The sequence below is a fragment of the Panthera tigris genome, chromosome C2, assembly GCF_018350195.1.
Source record: "Panthera tigris isolate Pti1 chromosome C2, P.tigris_Pti1_mat1.1, whole genome shotgun sequence".
Lineage (NCBI taxonomy): Eukaryota > Metazoa > Chordata > Mammalia > Carnivora > Felidae > Panthera > Panthera tigris.
The window spans coordinates 47636168-47656781 of NC_056668.1; the positions used below are offsets into that span (position 1 = coordinate 47636168).

Below are 20614 nucleotides of genomic sequence, written 5' to 3' on the forward strand. Positions count from 1 at the left end.
TTTGTATCAGTGATTTTATGCAGCCTGTTCCTCTATCTTCTCTACAAAACCTCTCTCAGTGATGGCTCTTTCTTCATAAAAATAATTGTTTGTTAGGTATTCTTTGGTATTTTATACATTAAAGTCTTCATTTTATATGACCCTGACTTACGGAATTAGCAAGACCATAGGCATGGTGTTGCACTAGCTACTAAATTTGGATCCATTTCTGTTCATGTTGTACTTTACTGGGAATCTGCTTTGAGAAAGTAAGTCTAAAGGAAAGAATCCTTAAAAGACAAAACACGAGAAGGAACAAGGTATATGGGGGAAGGGTTGTAAGATAATTTTATACCTTATTAAAGGAGAGATTTTAGAAACTTACACAAAATAACAAAAATAGGGTCTCAGACTCATTTTACTTACAAATTTAATTGGCCTATTTTAAAAATGCTCTGGTATAAACTATAGATTGTGAACATTAACATATCACATGGCAAGAATTTGAAATATTGTGAACTTATTTTTTATAACTCAAGTTCTTGATGTGGTTTTAGAAAGTTTTCCCCCAACTTTTATCATGGAAATTTTCAAACAAAATCAAGAGTACATAGAGTTGAACCCTATAAACTCTTTATAAAGACATAAAACCACATTATCATTATACTTTATTATAAAAAAACCTAACTGTTGTTCAAGTTTCTCTGATTTTCCCAGGATCCAAAACAAGACATTCTGTTTGGTTGACATCCTTTAAGTCTCTTTTAATGTATAGGTTCCCTTTCCTAATTTTTTTTCCTTGCAGATATTTGTTGGAAAAACTGGTTACGTTATCTTATAGCGGGTCCCCCACATACTAGATTTTGCTAATTGCATTCACATGGTGGTGTTTATCAGGTTATGTCCCTGGTATTTCCTCTAAGTTGGTAATTAGATCTAGAGACTTGATCAGATTACTTTTTTTGGGAGCGGGGGCGGACAGGAAGTCCTGGGTGGTGTGAACTTTGTTCAGGAGGTATGTACTGCCCATATCTTTCTTTTTTGTCTCTTTCTCTGTCAGTGCACTTTAGATCCATTAATTTTTATAGTAGTTTGTAAAATGGTAACATTCTATTATTTCTTATTCATAATTAGCTAGAATAATTGTTTTTATATTTCCTTTTTATAAAAGATACAACATATTTTGAAATCTTTTAAAAATCACTCTAATTATATCTAAAAATACAATTAACTGATTTTAGTTTGACTCGTTATTATATTATTGGAACTATAATACAGATAAAATCACAGTCTTGATAGTAGTCATGAAGTTGTCTCTTTCTTTCCACCAAGTGCCAGACCTTACAGTATACAAGGTAAATGTATGTATCTCTCTATACCAGAGTCCCAGATGTCAAAGAAAACAAAAAGTCCAGAAACTTAATATATAACTATGTATAACATGTGTCAGTGTTTATAGGGCTATAGAGGTTTTGATTAAATTGCATTTTGGAATAATTTAAATTCTATTTTTGCTACAGAAAAACAAAGAATATGTAAGCATTGCCAGTGGAGGCTTTATGGGTAAGGATTTAATTTATTTGTTGCTTTGCTTCCATTTCTCAGAGGAAATTATATCACCAGAGCTGATTGGGAGTGACCAGATTAGTTAGTGGATAAACTCTCTCTTCAGACATTCTGTATTTTCAGAAAAGGGAAAGCCAGCAGCACATATAGATAACAGATAAACATAATAGACAATTGAAATGAGCAAATATTTAATGGAAGACTAATTCAGTAGATATGTTTAATGAGCTTGTATTTGTAAAAAGCATTTTTGTAAAGAGGCATGAAAAACTGTCCACATGATTTGTCTTTATGGAGAAGGTGCAATAGATAGGACTGGGAAATGGGTAAGAGGAATGTTTTTCATACTCTTTGCTTTTTTGTTTCATCGTTATTTTGTTTTTGAAATACTTGAAAGTATTAGCTGCTAAAAAAATATTGGCTGAATGGAATAAAACAAATAAGCTGATGTTTTCAAATCTTCAGACCAATATCTGACAATCCAGGATGGTAAAATAACAGAAAATCTCTGCAAGCAAGTATTTGAGAATTTATGAAGGATTAGGTCAGGATAAAAAGATTTAAAAAGAGCCTGTCTTTTTTGCAAATTGTATTATTTAAGGGTACAAACTTGTGACTAAAAGATGAGTAAGTCCTAGAGTACTGTAAGTGTAGTGAACGTAGACAACAGTATTATCATAACCAAACTTGCAAAGAGACTAAATCTTAATTATTCCCACCATGAAGAAATGGTAATTATCTGATCTGATAGAGGTACTAACTGTTGCTGAAATGGAAATTATATTACAGTATGTAAATCAACATGTTAAACACCTTAAGTTTACATAGTGTTATAGGTCAAATATATTTCAATCAAGAAATAAAGAGCCTTTAATAATAAAATCAAATTAATATTTGTTGAGTAATAGAATTGAGTTTGAATCATGAGAGTCTCATAAGGATTAAGTTCTGACCTAATATAATCTTCTTGTTTTATAACTTAGAATTTTTACAGATTAGGATCTTTTTCCTCTTTGTCGATATTAACAAGGATTATGATGATTTCCTGTATATCATGGCCTGATAACTCACAATCTTTGGGGCTCATACCCAGAGTGATCTACAAATGGGGTTGTTTTAATAGTGTTAAGCAAGTATTGGCCTTTAGGCCCAGTATTTATTAGGAATTTTGACAGTGATACAGAACTTGGTTATTAAGCTTACTATCAAAAGTATCTGAAAAGCAGTCTTTTATGGTATAGTCTAGGTTCCAGAAGCTTTTTTCTAATTATGAATTATTTCTTTTCCAAGAATAACCTCTCTTTCCATAGCAGTTAATGCCTTCTTTATTATGGGAAAGATTAATTGATATCTCTTTATGGTAAAACAAAAGCCACCATAGGTTTTCTTTTAATTTTTTATATCATAAAAATGTTGCTGAGATTATCTCTTAATACTTCCAGAGAGGAAAGCATCAAATTTATATATAGTTATTGTCAATTAAGAAAAACTGTAGTTGTACAGAGGGCTTTAGAAGGAGAAGAAGGCGGCTTTCTGTAGCTTAGAGTCCTTCATTACTGAAGTGCAGAAAAAAATACCTGTAATTACGTCTTTGTATCCTCTTTCATTCAGCCATGACATGTTTATTATATTCTCTGGTAATGAATCTTTCCAAAGGGGGTTGATACGTGAGTTGTTTTTTTCCCCTTGTTTATTTTAAGCACTGCAACAGCACCTGGCAGATATTAATGTGGATGGACCAGAAAATGGATATGGCCATTGGATTGCTAGTACCTCAGGCTCAAGGAGCAGTATCAATTCTTCTGTTGATGTAAGTGTATGTGTAGAATGTGTCACCATATTTGGATAAATGCCCAGAAAATGTGACTAACTATTAAGCTCACTGTAACAGAAATGGAGTCAAAATATTTCAAACACATACAGTGAGGAGTCGTGTTATTGCATGGTTAATGTTATATGGAACAGGCCTGCACAGCTAAACTAGCCAGGAGTTCTGGAGGTCCACTTGCTGAATTCAAATTTCTCCCTGTCCAGCTGCAGTTCGGTGTCATCTAGTGACAGTTTTCTGCCCCAGCTTAAATATCAATGACCCTTAAAAACAACATTCTTCTAATTTATATTGCCACCCACAATGTAGAAAGTAATTCTGTTCAAGTTTGTTTCTTCAGATTTAAAAAACAATGATTGAGGCTGTTAAAGAAACTGTCTTAAAGATGTGTTATATTGAAAAATACCAAATAATTTAATTTCTATATTCAGTTTAATTTGATTTCAAATTTGGATATGGAAATAGAAATATGGTTTTTGTGTTAGTTAATGATTTATTTTACTTAAAAATGAAAATGACATGACAAAGAAAATGACATGTTTATTTTAGCATCATATGTAAATATGAAAGATCTAAGAAAACAACTGCTATTCATATTTTCATACTTTGAAATATTTCCTTCAAATATTTTTAATGCATATGTATTTTAGTGTTTTATTTTAAAAATGGTGATCAGAGTGTACATATAGATTTATTTTCTGCTTTTTCTCACCGCTTTTTCTAACATTTTAAAATGCTTTAAAAGAAAAGGTGATGGGGATTAAGGAATACACTTGTCATGATGAGCACTGGGTGTTGTATGGGAAGTATTGAATCACTGTATTGTCCACCAGAATCTAATATTACACTATATGTTAACTAACTAGAAGTAAAATAAAAACTTAAAAAAAATTTTTAAAGCATTTTTTTAAAATTTATATAAATTTCTATCCAACAGTACTGAAGTCCTAGAGTGCTTTCTAATTATTTCTTTCTCTTAAGTTCTTTTTTTTTTTTAATTTTTTTTTTTTTTTCAACGTTTTTAATTTATTTTTGGGACAGAGAGAGACAGAGCATGAACGGGGGAGGGGCAGAGAGAGAGGGAGACACAGAATCGGAAACAGGCTCCAGGCTCCGAGCCATCAGCCCAGAGCCTGACGTGGGGCTCGAACTCACGGACCGCGAGATCGTGACCTGGCTGAAGTGGGACGCTTAACCGACTGCGCCACCCAGGCGCCCCTCTTTCTCTTAAGTTCTGAAGAAGAATTAATGGGCAAAAGATAGGCATACTTTTTGGGGCGCCTGGGTGGCTCAGTTGGTTAAGCATCTGACTCTTGATCTTGGCTCAGGTCATCATCTCACCGTTCTGATGTCAAGCCCTGCATTGAGCTCTGCACTAACAGCACAGAGCCTGCTTGGGTTTCTCTCTCTCCTCTCTACCCCTCCCCTGCTCAAATGGGTGCACTCTCTTTCTCTCTAAAAATATAAATAAAAAAAAAGATAGGCACACTTTTAAACTGACACCTATTGCCAGTTTGCCCTCTAACGAATATGGGAGCAATTCCATGAAACATTTTAAGAATTATACTCATATCTGTTATATTAGGTACATAAGGATAGTTTTCTTGAGAAAATTAAAAGTCTAAGTGAAAATATTTAAAGAGCAAAATTTTACAAGGAATAAATGTTTAAAAGTTTAGCTATATGAATGATATTCTGATTATACATTTGCTGATTTACATTTTATGATTGAAGTTAAGAAAAGGTCAGTAACTTAATTTTTTATTGAGTAAGGAGGGTATTTTCAGACTTTACACGTTTGTATGTACAACATACATCCGCATTTTTCATTTCTAATTCCCATCCCTAAAATGGTTTTACCTAGTATATAGGTCGGTTAAGGCTGCCATAACGAAATACAACCAAGTAGTTGGCTTAAATCACAGAGGTCTATTTTGTTTAGTTCTGGAGGCTGCAGATCTGGAATCACAGGGTTGGCAGGTTTGATTATGTATCCTCAGGCCTCTCTCTTTGGCTTGCAGATGACTGCCTTTTTGGTCTGTCTGGATATACATGGTCCTGTGTATGTGGTCTCCTTCTCTTCTTGTAAGGACACCGGTCATACTGGATTAGGTCCCACCTGTATGACCTCAGCCTTAGTTTAATATCTCTGAGTACAGTCTTTATCTAAGGTGAACTAGGAGTTAGAACTTTAACATATGGACACAATTCAGTCCATAACCTCTAGATAACCTTTAGCAGTAGTGTGCCTGATAGTCATTAGGAGAACAGTTAATTCATTAGTAAGTTCTTTTTTTTTTTTTTTTTTTTCAGGGTGAATCTTCTAATGGCTCAAATGATAGAGGAATGAAATCACTAGTAAATAAAATGACTGTTGCTTTGAAGACAAAATCTGTTAATGTCAGGGAAAAAGTTATCAGTTTTATTGAGAACACATCAACTCCTGTGGACCGGTGAGTTGCTTATTTGGTATGAGTTTATGATGGGTAACTAAAGACATGTGTCTTAATAGTAAATGATAGTTGAATTGAATATGTTCTAGAAAAGAATCATAAAGTACATTTTTTAATTGGATAATTTCAGTTTTCATTGTAATTGCAAAGATGTCCTTTATTGCTATAACATTTGACTGCAAAGATTTCTCTTCCCCTACTGCCAGAATAAAACTCAAATAATGATTCTGCCCTTTTATGCCATTCATTAAAAAAAATATTAAGATGCCATTATATGCATTATTCTTCATATAGTAGCTGTTTCCCACATGTCAAATGGATGGGAATCATCTACTAAATGCAGTAATCTCAAAGCAGGAAACTCTTCTCCTCCTCCAGGAATTTATAACCTAGAAAATTTGTTCATGCTAAATAAAGCAGAAACCTATTTTCTTTCTTTCTTTTTTAAAATTAATCAATTAATTCATTTTTAAAGTAATCTCTACACCCAACATGGGACTCGAACTCACAACCTGGATGCTTGCTCCACTGACTGAGCCAGCCAGTTGCCCCAGAAACCCATTTTCTTAAATTTAAGAGTTTAGCTCTTCATAGAATTTTGTCCACAGAATATAAGTGACATCTGTTTTCCCACGAATTACAAATGAAGGACACAGTTTGATAAATTTAAGAATGTCTGCTACAGTGTTTCTTATTGGAACTGTGAGTCCACAATGTTTTCTCCTCCACGTATTAGTCTAATTCATCTTTCTTGTTGTACAGTTCAAAACTAACATAATAATTCCAGCATAGAATTTATTTCTAAGCAGACCTGGTCTTGAAAATGTGTGATATTAATTTCACTTTCTTATTTTGCAGTATCCTAGGAAAGTTGAAATATTTGACTTTAAGAATTGAATGTTAGGAATTTACTGTTGTTACTTTATTAGTTATAGTACCTATGCATACAAAAGTACATTTTCCCCCATTTAGTAAATAGCAAGGAAGAATGGATTATTTTCACAAATCCAAAAAAATTGTACCTGTCTAAAATGGTCAACTCATAAATAATATTAAAGTGTTTTATCAAGCCTGAAAGTCTTCTTTGCTCATTAAAATTATGTCTGTTCTCAAAAGCCTATAACTTTTTTACTTTCAGTGCATTCTGAGTTAGAGTACTATTGCTACATTTGGTAGCATGAACATTTAACATTTTATTTTAAAATGAACAAGTGATAACTCTGACTTGAAAGTGGCTTTTCTTCATTTTTCTTTGTACTTGGGATGATCAAAACATTTTCTTTATAATGTATGCTCTGGGTTAGAAAAAGTGATTATACTGTATTTTTGTTTTAAAGCTGTTGTGTTTTTAATAATCATTTTGTTCTGTCCTCTACCTCAATTTGCCATAGAATGTCTTTCAATCTTCCTTGGCCAGACAGAGCATGTACAGAGCGGTAAGCCAATGAGTAGAGCAGCTTTACGGGACCATCCTTTTCTTTAGCATGCCTCATGCTGTCTATAAGCCTCACACTGTCTTGGCTTAAATTTGATGCAGCTGTTTTCAAATGCTGAATTTTTCTTATTCTGCTTTTAGGAGTGTGTGATATTGATTGAGCTGTATTTGTTTTTTGGCTTGATCATTTTAATTTTTTTTCCTTGCATGCTTCTTTATATCTCCCATTCCTCAGATGAAAATCAAGTACATTCAAATCCAAGAACTTCATAAAACCTGCCGTTTTTATTCTGAAAGAGAGGAGTGAAACAAAGAAAATAATTAGTCTCAGAGTTGGCAGAGTGTTAGCGTTGGAGATCATGTATTTCTATTTCCTGCACTAACAGTATAGAGTATTATCGCACCTAACAAAGGGCATTGTTCATAGTTCAAAATTGTTGTTAATTCAAGTATATTATGTAATTTTATGATTTTTTAAAAGACTTTTCTTAATTAGATTTGTATATTTAGGTTGGTGACTTCACATATCTAAATCAGTTCCAAAGAACCACAATTCTTTAGTTTTCCATAAAAGAAATTAGGTCATGGTGGACATGTTAATGTATAATCCATCCCTTCTCTGTCCCTAGTAACATGTGGTACTTGTCATTAGATTATAGAAGTCTAAAGTTTAAAAATCTACTGAATCTTCAATTAGGGTGCACAGAAGAACTCTACTAACTTAATACCTTTATATAGCTTTGTAGTTTTTATACCTACAGCATTTTTCTGCAGTTTATTTTTTTTTTAAGTTTATTCTGAAAGAGAGAGAGAGAGAGAGAATCCCAAGCAGGTTCCATGCCGTCAGTGCAGAGCCCATCGTGGGGCTCAATCCCAAGAACCATGAGATCATGACCTGAGCCAAATCAAGAATCAGACACCTAACCAACTGAGCGACCAAAGTGCCCCATTAAGCAGTTTAAATTAGAATATCAATTACAGCAATATCTATGGAGATTTTAAAAGAAATTCTAGTTGTATTTTAAATATAAATTAAGCTTTGGAATTATGGAGTTGAATTTTTCTTTGGTCATTTCAATGTTTTCAGTGACTAGAAGTAACATTTTTAAAAGCACTAGTTCACTCTTAACTTAGTGGTAAGAGTTTTTATTTACTGTAACTATTCCTGCACAATGCCAATTACAGAGCTTCTATTACAGTTTTACCTGAGACTATTTTAAAGGCATTTGCTTCTTTTAAAATTATAATCTGTTTGTGAATCATCTTTCTACCTTTTCTTGTTATAGGACCATTGAATTAGTCTAATTTTAACTCCCAGGTTTTCTCCCAAATTCTTAAATTTATAAAAATTTAACTTATTTTCTCTGATCTACAGGTAAATATATTTATTTTGAAAATAGAATTTAGTGAAAAGTTAGAATTGGGTTTCTTTCTGAGCTCAGTAAATAAATTAGAACCTGGTCAAAATATGTTATAGATGTTTCTGTTATTACTTCAACTAAAAAAGTATAAATATACTGCTTTTTAAAAAGTCCAGTGAATTTCATTAATTTTTAAATTGTTTTAAATGTTTATTTTTGAGAGAGAGAGAAAGAGAGAGAGAGAGAGAGAGAGACTGAGTACAAGTGGGGGAGAGGCAGAGAGAGAGAGGGAGACACAGAATCCAAAGCAGGCTCCAGGCTCCTAGCTGTCAGCACAGAGCCTGAAATGGGGCTTGAACCCCACGAACTGCCAGATCATGACCTGAGCTGAAGTTGGCGCTTAACGGACTGAGCCACCCAGGCGCCCCAAATTTCATTAATTTTTAGCCAATATTTAAGAACTAATAACCCAGTAATCTTTAGCAATCTTTATAAAAACTGCCTTGCATTATAAATGTAGATCAATAATGATTAGTTTTTTTAAAACTTTTCACTTTGCATACTTGAATTCTGGTTCATGCATTTACTGTAAACATTATCCTTGTTACTTTCGACGTTACATCAGTTTAATTATGCTTTAATGTCAGGAGAGAACCAATAATTTAATCATAAATTTTTGTAATCTAGATGGCACTAAAGTATTTTTAGACAAAACTGTATTATCTTTGTCTTTTATAAGTAGGCTGATTCTGAGTTTCATAGGTGTTTGAATTATTTATTTCACTTTATCTAATGAGTATAGTTTGATAATTGACTGGATAACTTTACATTAGATATGTTTTAACATAAAATAAAATGATTTTATGATTTAACTTAAACTGTAAATTATGTATTGATTAGCTTATAATTCCCAAAGAATGTTATACATTTAGCTCTCATTGGTTTTTCTAGTAAGTGTTCCATTGAGGAATGTTCTGGGAGAAGTAAGGATTTAAGTAAGCCTCATTGAACAAAATTAGGTTATGATTAAGATTTTGATTGATGATATGTATTATTTAAAATACATATTCGATCTCTATATTCTGGAAAAATTGAATTTAAGATTAAAGACGTGTAACCCCAATTTTTTCCATGTTGGACTATCTCTTGATACATGATCAATCAATCAATAAATAAAAATAAGCCAGTTTTTCTTCATTGTAGATAATCTTGATGGAACCTTTATCTTACAAATATACAGTGCTTTTTCCACAACAACATGTATTTTGTTGAAATATTTTAATTTTTCTTCTTGGTTTGTTTGAGATTACCTGAAAAGTACTGAGTTATAAATTTTTATAGTAAAAAAGAGAGAGGTTATACTTCCTGCAAGAACTAATCAAGTTTATTGTTTATGCTTCTGCCACTTGAAAAAGAAAGGCAGATTAATTTTCATGGTTTATTTACATTTATGTAAAAGAACTAGTAGCATGTTAGTTTCTATTAAAGCAAAAGTAATAGTAAAAAAAAAAAGGAGGATTATAATGTGAGCATTGGGTAATATATAGAATTGTTGAATCATATTGTACAACTGAAACTATGATTTAAAAAAATGGGAGGAAAAATCCCATTTTATATCCACCCAAAATCCCCCAAAAATATTTGCCCCCATATAAGAAAACCTTAACAACCCTCCTAGAATTGGAGTATTCAGTTCCATAATCTATTTTACCTAACAGACATGTGCATAGTACTATCTAGATGCCAGGCATTGTTCTAAGAGCTTTACAAAATATTAACTAATTTAATTCTCACAGTAACCTTGAAGGGTAGGTACTGTTGTTAACTACCACTTTACAGATATGAAAATAGAATCAGAGAGGTTAAATGACTTCCCTAAAGCTACACAGATCTAAGCACTAGTTCTAATATGAATAATAAAATTGTTTTAAAATTTAATTTTTACAGATTGAAGACATTCAGCCTGTCAAGACATTATGCCACTTTTGCTAACATAATTTCCTATCTTGTTACAGTTTCCTTAACATAGATAGCTGTTCTAAAGCTGGGTGGTATATGGGGGTGAGGCACAAAGAATGTATACATTTTGTATAAATATTCAAATGATACTTGGTAAAAATCTTCGGTTAACTTCTTAAGTGATAATTTCCCCTCTAAAATTCTTTGAATATAGGCATGTGAGCAGCAGTGACAGAGTGGGCAAGCCTTACCGTGGTGTAAAGCCTGTTTTCAGCATTGGGGATGAAGAAGAATACGACACAGGTGTAGTAATAAACTTATCTGTAGATGCTTTCCTTAGGCACCAGGAATGACTATAGAGATCATTCTGAGACTAGCTGAACTTTAAAAAAAGAAAAAAAAAAAAAAAGACACAATGAAATTCTGTAGATGAGATTGGGGAGTCTGTTCTTTTTTCCTAAGAGTTTTTTCTAGTTTTTTTCCTAAGAGTTTGGTTTTAGACCTCTTAAGTTATGCCTGTTAGAATTCAAGCAGAAATGCTGAGTATGCATTTGATTATAGGAGTCTTTAGATGAAGAGAGAAGGTCTAATAACGTGGTGCTGATCTGGGAATTATCCGTGTTGAAATAGTATTTAAATCCATGGGATTTTATTTAAATCCCCTTGATCCACCCACCTGGGTGATTGAGAGCTGTGGGACTAAAGTTCAGGGAATTCCAAAATGGAGACATCTGGAAAGAGCTTTTTTAAATTCGAGGTAATATCCTAAAAGGCCACAAGGTGGGGATATTGTACCAGGCAAATTGTATCATCGTCTGTGGTTGTCTTTATATTTTTAAAAATGATTTATTACTTTGCTTCATAATGCTGCTGCCAAGATTACCCTGGTTAAGTAATAATAATGAATGTTAGTATGTGTATTGGGTTAGAAAAAATAAAGCAGTAAATCAATGTAGCAAATAAAAAAAAACCTTCCCAAATTTCTCCTTGTTTTTTCTACTTAGTAATACATGCTGTATATTTTCCATCTCAGCCCATATTCCACCTTAGTTCTCTTTCTATCACATAAACACACCATAATTTATTTAATCAGTCTTTCAAAATTCACACTGGTAGTTTTTCAGGTTTTTTGTTTGTTTCAAATGGCAATAGATATTTTTATACATAACTATCTGAACTTTTGTAAGTACACACAGAGGCTATATTCTTAGCAGTAAGATTAATAGATTATAGGAAGCCACATTTGACATTTTAATAAATATTTACAAAATCACCTTCCTAAAAACTTGCATTGAGGTAAATGAAATTTTCTGTGTGCTATTTCTCATTGTTTCTTTTTCTCCTCTCCCTTCTATTTTTGTTTCTATCTTCCTGTTATTTATCAGACTGTCCCTGAATATTTCGGCTCCTTTCTTTAATAACTTTCATTTCAACTCTTTTAATTCCCAAGAGGCAAATGGATGGATAAACTATAGTATATATACATGTGTCATATATTTATGCATATATTTGTATTTGGGAAATTGTACAGTAATGAAAATGAGAATACTAGAGCTACGTGTATCAACATGTATAAATTTTACACTGTTCAGAGTGAAGAAGCAGTTGCAGAAGAATACAGTTGAAAGGTCTACTATTTATATAAATGTTACTGCTACTGTAGAGATTTTTACTTATTTATCCAAGGATGGATTTTTGTTGTTTTTCTTAAAGTCAAAAAACAGCAAGAGAAAAAGAACTCTAACATCTTTGCCCTCAAGATAGATGCTTATTATTGGACAATTTAGCCATCTTTCTATAGTCTAGACATAGATTAGAGTCATGTTACATAAAGCAAAAAAGTTGAAATTCCTCAGGCAGTGTAGTCTTTAAAAAATTTATTTACATTATTTATTTTTTGTTTTATTTTTTTAAATCTTTGACAGAGAAAGAGAGACAGAGCATGAGCAGGGGAGGGGCAGAGAGAGAGAGAGGGAGACACAGAATCCAAAGCAGGCTCCAGGCTCTGGGCTGTCAGCACAGAGCCCGACGTGGGGCTCCAACTAATGGACTGTGAGATCATGATCTGAGCTGAAGTCGGGTGCTTAACTGACGGAGCCATCTAGGCGCACTTACTTACCTGCTTACTTACTTAATTTATTTATTATTTAAAAAAATTTTTTAAATATTCATTTTCGAGAAAGAATGAGACAGAGTATGAGCAGGGGAGGGGCAGAAAGAGAGGGAGACACAGAATCTGAAGCAGGCTCCAGGCTCAAGCTGCCAGCACAGAGCCCAACGCAGGGCCCGAACCGACAAACCATGTGATCATGACCTGAGCTGAAGTCGGATGCTTAACTGACTGAGCCACCCAGGCTCCCCTATTTATTTTTTATTTAAGTATAGTTGACACACAGTGTTACGGGGTATTCTTAGTATTTTCACCTTTCTTACCATGTAGCCTAATGCTTCATAATAATATTTCTGTATTATGCCATTGGCATAAGGAAACATAGTAACAGGATTTGAATTGTTTTTTTCTTTTCCCCCAACCTGTATGCTTAAAATACTCAATTTTTTTTCCTGGCTATTAAGGAATGTCTCATTTTTAAAGTTGGTAATTCCCACTTTTAACACTTTAAACTCTTTCAGATGAAATTGACAGCTCTTCAATGTCAGATGATGACAGAAAAGAGGTTGTAAACATTCAGACTTGGATAAACAAGCCAGACGTCAAGCATCATTTTCCTTGTAAAGAAGTGAAAGAAAGTGGACACATGTTTCCTAGGTACTTTTTTAAATGCCTTCTTCAGAAGTAAAATTAAATTTGGGGAATAAAAAACTTAACCACAGGAGAAATTTTAAGTACAATAAGATATAATTTTCCTTTGTCAACTTGTATTATGTGTCTTGATTTTTAAAATATTTTTAATGTAATTTTTTATTTTGAAATATTCTAAAAAGTTGAAGAAACAGTACATTGAACATCTTTATAAACCTCTCTCAATTCACCAGATTTTAATTTCTTTTTGTGTTTTTCCAATCTATTTATATATCTATTTGTAGACACACATACACCTACAGTTCTCTATTTTTAAGCCATTCAGAAGAATCTTACAGATATGACCCTTAACCCCCCAAAAATGCTTTAGTGTAAATCTCCCAAGAGTATGAGCATTCTCTTATACAACTTCAGTAGCATTATGACTGCTTTTAAAATAGCATTATCACTCTTTAAAAACTTTAAAATGAACATCATTCAACATACATGTGACACTCAGATTTTTCAGGGTGCCCCCAAAGTATTATTTATAGTCGTTTTTTTCCTTTTTGATCCAATAGCTAGTCAGGGTTCCTGCATTGTATTTGCCTGTCAATCTCTTTAGTTTCAGCCGGTGTGCAGCAGTACTTCTGCCTTTACCACCACCTCCCCTTTTCTGCATGATGAATGACTCTTTTGAGGCTAGGCTGTGTATTCTGCAGTGTCCTGCGTTTTGGACTTTTATAGTTTTACTGCACAGTAAAACCTTGGTTTGCGAGCATAATTCGTTCTGCTAACAAGTTTGTAATCCAGAGCACTCGTGTATCAAAGCGAATTTCAGGAACCATTGGCTCAGTTGCGATCATGTGATGTTTGGCATCATGTACTACTCATAAGACATCGCTCATTTATCAAGTTAAAATGTATTAGAAAGGTTTGCTCGTCTTCTGGGACACTCACTGAACAAGTTACAATCCAAGATTTTACTGTATTACATAAATGTGTATGAGTATATCATTGCATTACATTAAAAGTGAGCTAAGACACAGGGAGGGGGTGTGTTAATAACACCATGCCCATTTTACCTTCAAGATCCAGTTACAGAATATTATAAAATATGTAAGGCAGCCCAACTATTGCTTAGTGGTCTTTGATGAAAAGTATACACTATGGTATAGTGACTGAGAGTAGTTTATGAATATAGGCAGTATTGTGAAAAAGTATGAAAAGGACTGTATTCCATATACCATATAGAATAGATTCTAAAAATCTTATTTTAATGATTTCTAATAGTACTGTACTTTTTATTACATAAAATAGAAACTTTGCTCTTAAACGGTTACAGGATTTCCTATTAATAAAATGTTAATTTTCCATACAACTAAAGGAAAATTAAGAACTTTTATTGGGTAGTTTATTTGTTTATAGATGATTCATTTTAATTCAAAAGTAATTTCATCTGGAGTTGAATATTTTTTTGGTTGAAGTAACAGCTGTTTTGCATGACGTGTCTAAAATTCTTTTTGTTGTTTAATGTTTTTTTTGCCTCTTAAGTCATCTGTTGGTTACTGCAACACACATGTACTGTTTAAGGGAGATTCTTTCACGGAAAGGATTGGCTTATATACAGTCTCGACAAGCACTAAATTCTGTAGTTAAAATTACATCTAAAAAAAAGCATCCTGAGCTAATTACTTTCAAGTACGGAAATAGCAGTGCTTCAGGAATAGAAATCTTGGCAATTGAAAGGTAAGATTTTCTTAGAATGGTATTATCTGAATTATTGAATTAGTTCGTTATTAAACACTGTTTCTCTCTTTTGGAGAATAGATGGTGGCATAGGCTACTTGAGCCACTTTTAATTAGTATTCTTTGCTTATCTTTTTCTTCCGTACCCTTAATCATATGTCAATTAGTTATTAACACATGGTTTCAGTAAGTTTCATAGCTAATTTCATTAACTTTTTGACAGAAGGGTCCTTATACTATTGCTGCACTAAATGCTGGTTTATCAAATAAGAAGCTTGTCTCAGAATATAAGTCAGTGTTTCTACTTCCGTTCATCAAAAAATTCTTTTGAAAAAGTATCCATGAAGTAAGCAACGTGCTGAGTGTTATATTTAATTTACAATCTGGCACAAACTCCTTATCTTATTGTGGACCAGTGACAAAACAGTTCATGGATGGGCATCAAGGGCCATAGGACCTCACTTATCTGGAAACTAAACCATTTTTATAATCCTATAAAAATGTGAAGCCCAGAGGAGTTGAATGACTTCCAAATCCTCACACCTTGCTTGTGACAGGACCAAATGGAGCTGTCCTGACTCCAGATCTCTGGTTCCTTCCATTTGGCTATGAAGAGTCACCAGCTTGCACACTTAGATTTTCTTTCTTTCAAATATGCTTTCATGTATGAATTGAAATAAGTTATGGGGAGTAAATATGAAGGTATGTCTGCTGGCTTTGTAGGTTAGGGGAAGCTTTGCATTGGAAGTGTCACCTAAGCTGAGGCCTGAAGGGAAAACAATTTATGTTAATATATATGTATATTTTTCCCCCCTTAGGTATTTGATTCCAAATGCAGGAGACGCTACTAAAGCCATTAAACAACAGATCATGAAAGTTTTGGATGCTTTGGAAAGTTAATATAAGAGAGAATTATTTCAAAAGAAATTGAGGCAACCAAGAGAAAGAAACATGGACATACTTTCCTGATTGCGTACTAACAGAAGACCTTTCATTTGCTCATGGGGGTGCTTGAGTTGCAGGTCTAAGTGTAAATTATTATAATCAATTTCTAGACAGCTAAAATTTTACTTAAATTTTCTTTTGCATTTTCGGTTTTGTAAAATGATTTATAAAGGTCAGTTATTAAATGACTTTGAGGTAACTGACCCTCTACCCTTGTGAACTAAGGGTACAGAATGCAGTTCTGTTTTGAAGAGCTGTGTTTTAAAAGGGAATATGCATCACTTTCAGATTTAAAAACATCCATGCACATATATACTTGCAATGTCTTCACTGAAAATTAGAGATAGAATTAGTTGAAGAGACCCCTTTAATTGCTACATTTAGTTTTATCCACTTGGCAGTATCAGAAACTGAAAGTATTACATAGATTAATAATTAGCTTGCTGTTTCTGTTCTTAAAAAATGTGAAATGTTTTTAACGAAGCAGATAAAGATTCCAGCCAACCCAGAAATGCAGTCCAGCTAGTGAAATGTTGGAGTATCAGTTTCTAAATCATCTTTTCCCATTAGCTAATGATTTGAACACTGAGTGCTTCAGATCTTAAACTTCATCCTACTGGTTTCTAAGGAGCGGTTAAAATTATAAGTAGGTAGGCGTATTAAGATTAAAATAAACATTCGGGGGACAGAGTTGTATCTATAAAAATGTCATTGGTCTTTATTACAAGTGGAATATTTGATTTGGGATATTTCAGAACAGCTGTTGTGCACACATTGATTTATCCTTACTGAGATTATGGTCTGTGACCACAACGAATATCCACTTAAATAAAAGCCAAATAACCAGAGAGCTATATAAACTACAATTGTTTTATCAGCTCTTTCTGAAATTTCTTACTCTTCTTTGGTTTTTGTCTTCTGTTCCAGTGGTTCGAAACTATTTTTATGTTCTTAATCTGACAGAACTAAAAAGTGATCTGCTTTACTTTGCAGCTTTCTCAATTTAATTTATTGAGGTCTATATTAGACACATCTGGTGAGAGAAATCGGGAACATGTTTGGGGCTATGGAAGGACTCCTTATAAAGTGTTTTTGGGAAGTAGCAAATCCTAACAATCTGCTGTGTCCTAAAACGCAATGGATTATCTCTAAGGGGTTTATAGGAAAAAATATTTAGATGTACACTGTTTATAGCCAGTTATTTTAATTTACTTAATGGAAATCAAGCACATAACAGGCAACATAGTTCAAGATATTTTATTCTAATATCTAAATAAAAGCGGTTTCTTGAGTGGTTGAAGACATTTGCGTGAAATTGCACCTGGTGCATACTATATTTATGACTTTACCCACAACGGTTGTGTTGCTTTCTTTTTCTTTTCTTTTTTTCTTTCTTTTTGGTGCCCCCTTTACAAATGCCGTGAAGTCTCCATTTTTTGCCCATTTCAGCCATGGGACTTTTTTCATAATATTAATGTAAAGATGTTTGTGTTACTGTTTATAAAATTACAATTGTAAATAAACCAATACAATTTGCTCAGAACTTTGTTCTTAATGACAATCTCTCTCCCTCTCCCTCCCTCCCCCCGCCCCCATTTGCAAATCTCTGTAGATAACACAAAATCAGAAATTTGAGGACTATCCTTCAGTGGAATTTAATGTTCAGGTTTTAAGTTTGAAAGTATTAGATTCCTGTTTGTGTTCATCTGTATAGGGAGGGGGAAAGAGTTAGTTTAAAACTAATGACATTAAATTCCACATGAATAAATTACTACCTTTAACCACTTAAATTCTCAGAACTTTAGTTTCTTCTTCTGAAATAACATCACAGTTACTAATCATGAGTATGAAATAAAAATACATTTTGTTGATTGTACTAGGCACTTACAAGGCTGCTCATCCTTCCTTAACTGGCCCACTAAGTACAGAACTAGAATTCACTATGGGATACTCACCTCTTACTGACTGTCAAGGATTGCAGAGTTTGCAACATTATGAGATTGTTACTATTTTCTGTATTTCCAAGATTAGAAAACCAAGGCTGAAAGAAATTGAGTTAATGAAAAGGGAAGGTATCCCCTCTTCCCTCCCTACTCCCTGAGAATTATCACTTAAGATAACGAATCACTTCAGGGCACCTGGGTGGCTCAGTCAGTTAAGTGTCTGACTTTGGCTCAGGTCATGATCTCACGGTTCACAAGTTCCCAGTCCTGCATCAGACTTTCTGCTGACAGCTCAGAGCCTGCTTCAGATTCTGTATCTCCTTCTCTCTCTCTCTGTCCCTCCCCCACTTGCTAGTGTGCTCTCTTTCAAAAAGAAATAAACATTAAAAAATTGTTGAAATATAACCTACATACCATAAAGTTCACCTTTTTGAAGGGTCTACAAAGTGCTTTTTAGCAAATTCAGAGTTGTGCAATCATCACAATTATTTAATTTCAGAACATTTGGTTGCTCAAAAAAGAAACTCATACCCGTTAGCAGTTACTCCCCTTTTCCCTCCAGTCCTTGGCAGCTGCTAATTTCCTGTCTGTCTTTGTGGATTTGCCTCTTCTGGACATTTCATGATAAAAGGAATCATTACAAGAAGTAGCTTTTGTGTCTGGCTTATTTCACTTAGCATGATGTTTTCAAGCATCATCCATGTTGTAGCATGTGTCAGAATTTCGTTCCTTTTTAAGGCTGAAGAATATTCCATTGTATGGATATATCACATTTTATTTATCCATTCATCACTCGATGGACATTTGTGCAAAGCTCTAAGCCCAATTTGGTAATTCCCAAGTTTGATCTTTTGTTTGGAGTACCATACATTCCCCTAAGATCTCATCCACTTTGATAGTTTCTGTTCTTATTGTGGAGATGATTCCAATTCTAATTTTCAGCCCTTCATCTATATTAGTCATTTGTGTAACTACCTCACCCTGAAAAATTGAACTTAGGCCCCCCCAGACTGACTTCTATATGAAGAGTGATTGGAGGATAAGATGCTGAGGGAAAGGAGGCCAGTTAAGTTGCCTAAAAGCAGTCTCCCCAAAATGAGAAAGGCCTAGCCATGAATGGTGGTCACAAGGACAGAAAAGGAGGCAGCAATCAAGGGGTACTGCAGGAAAGTAAGAAGGGCCCTGTTCTTAACCAGAGGTGGAGGAAAAAAGAATGATACGGAAGTGATTTAGATTTTCCAGGGGAGGGCATGAGGAGTTAGGAGAATTGGAAAACAGCATAAATGGTGGTGCCTATATGTAGGAGGAAAGCTGGGAGAAGCTCTTTTATTTTTTTTTTATTTTTTTCTAATTTTATTTGTGAGAGACAGAGACAGCATGAGTGGGGGAGGAGCAGAGAGAGAGGGAGACACAGAATCCGAGGCAGGCTCCAGACTCCGAGCTGTCAGCACAGAGCCCGACGTGGGGCTCGAAGTCACAGATTCTGAGATCATGACCTGAGCCGAAGTCAGAGGCCTAACCGACTGATCCACCCAGGTGTCCCTGGGAGAAGCTCTTTTAGAGATGATAAAATTAGTTTCAGATGGTTGAGTTTAAATTGATGTCAAGACGTGTAAACAGATGGCTTTCGGGCAGCTGGAGATGCTGGAATAGATCCTCTGGAGTAAAAGTAGAAATCTGATCAGTACCAGCCTGGCAATGGTTATTAAAACTGTGAGACTTGGTTGGCACTTCCAGCTTTTGATCTGGGCTCTGGAGATTCATTTAGTGTAGTCGTTTAATTCTTTGGCTACTTTTCAAGTGGCAGATAAAAGAGAATATGGAAACGTGAAGACAGAGCTGTGTGGTTGAAGAGTCGGAGTGAAGTGACAGAAGGACTGTGCAAACTCGGTCATCCAGCCTCTCACCTTCTGCCTCTGAATCCTCTTGTGTTACAGATGATGAAAAGGTCCTGGGAATGAGATGATTTGCCTCAGGTATTAACATCACATCAGTGTCAGAGCCAGAATTGGAACCGTGACTAACGGTTCCATTATGCCCATAAAGTTCTAAAGGAAAGTTCAAGAACAGTTTGTATTGTTTCTTACCATTCCCTCCCTAGAATCCAAGTCACTGGCTTCCCTGCATGCGACGTAGGGAAGACAGTGCCCACAGACTCTTGCTCTTGAAGGCCCTTTCTCTCATGGTTTTCCTCTCAGGTGGCCCCTTATCAGGTTTCACAGGCCCCTCTTATACCTGTGTCTTTCATAGTCCACTTGCAACTTGTCACCCATATTCAGAGTTTTGTCTTTGTTTAAATTGCTGATGACTCCTAAATCAGCCTCCAGCCTGCATATGGGAGTTTGAGGCTTAGGACCAACTGCCTACTGGGTGTCTCCGCTTCGATGTTCCAATAACATGCCCAGCCATGTTTGGTACCACTGTTACACACAACTTTATGCCAATGAACTTGCAAATCTAAATGAAATGGGTGACCTTTTTTTTGACAGGTTGTAAGTGGCCAGTATTGACGCAGGAATCTCAGCGGGCTAATTAAACATAGCAGAAATTAACAGATTATTATCTTCCTGCTACAAAGCCAGGTCCAGATTGTTGAATATTCAAAAAAATAAAACGCGTAATTGCTATGTATTTCCTCCCAGCTTAAGAAAGTTTT

General features: G+C 34.3%; 1 protein-coding gene across 2 annotated transcripts in view; it reads left to right on the forward strand.

The window, feature by feature from the left end:
• TBC1D23 (TBC1 domain family member 23) overlaps window positions 1-17558 on the forward strand; it is a 56812-nt gene extending 39254 nt beyond the window's left edge. Inside the window, exons 12-19 of one of the 2 annotated variants that reach the window (XM_007095965.2) lie at window positions 1500-1542; window positions 3246-3355; window positions 5687-5826; window positions 7218-7262; window positions 10796-10884; window positions 13213-13348; window positions 14876-15070; window positions 15889-17558. In XM_007095965.2, the coding sequence (XP_007096027.1) occupies window positions 1500-1542; window positions 3246-3355; window positions 5687-5826; window positions 7218-7262; window positions 10796-10884; window positions 13213-13348; window positions 14876-15070; window positions 15889-15970 (840 nt within the window). In that variant the 3' untranslated portion in view covers window positions 15971-17558. The remainder of the gene's footprint in view (window positions 1-1499; window positions 1543-3245; window positions 3356-5686; window positions 5827-7217; window positions 7263-10795; window positions 10885-13212; window positions 13349-14875; window positions 15071-15888) is intronic. The other variant, XM_015543730.2, reaches the window with a different exon arrangement.
• The last annotated feature ends 3056 nt before the right edge of the window (window positions 17559-20614 follow it).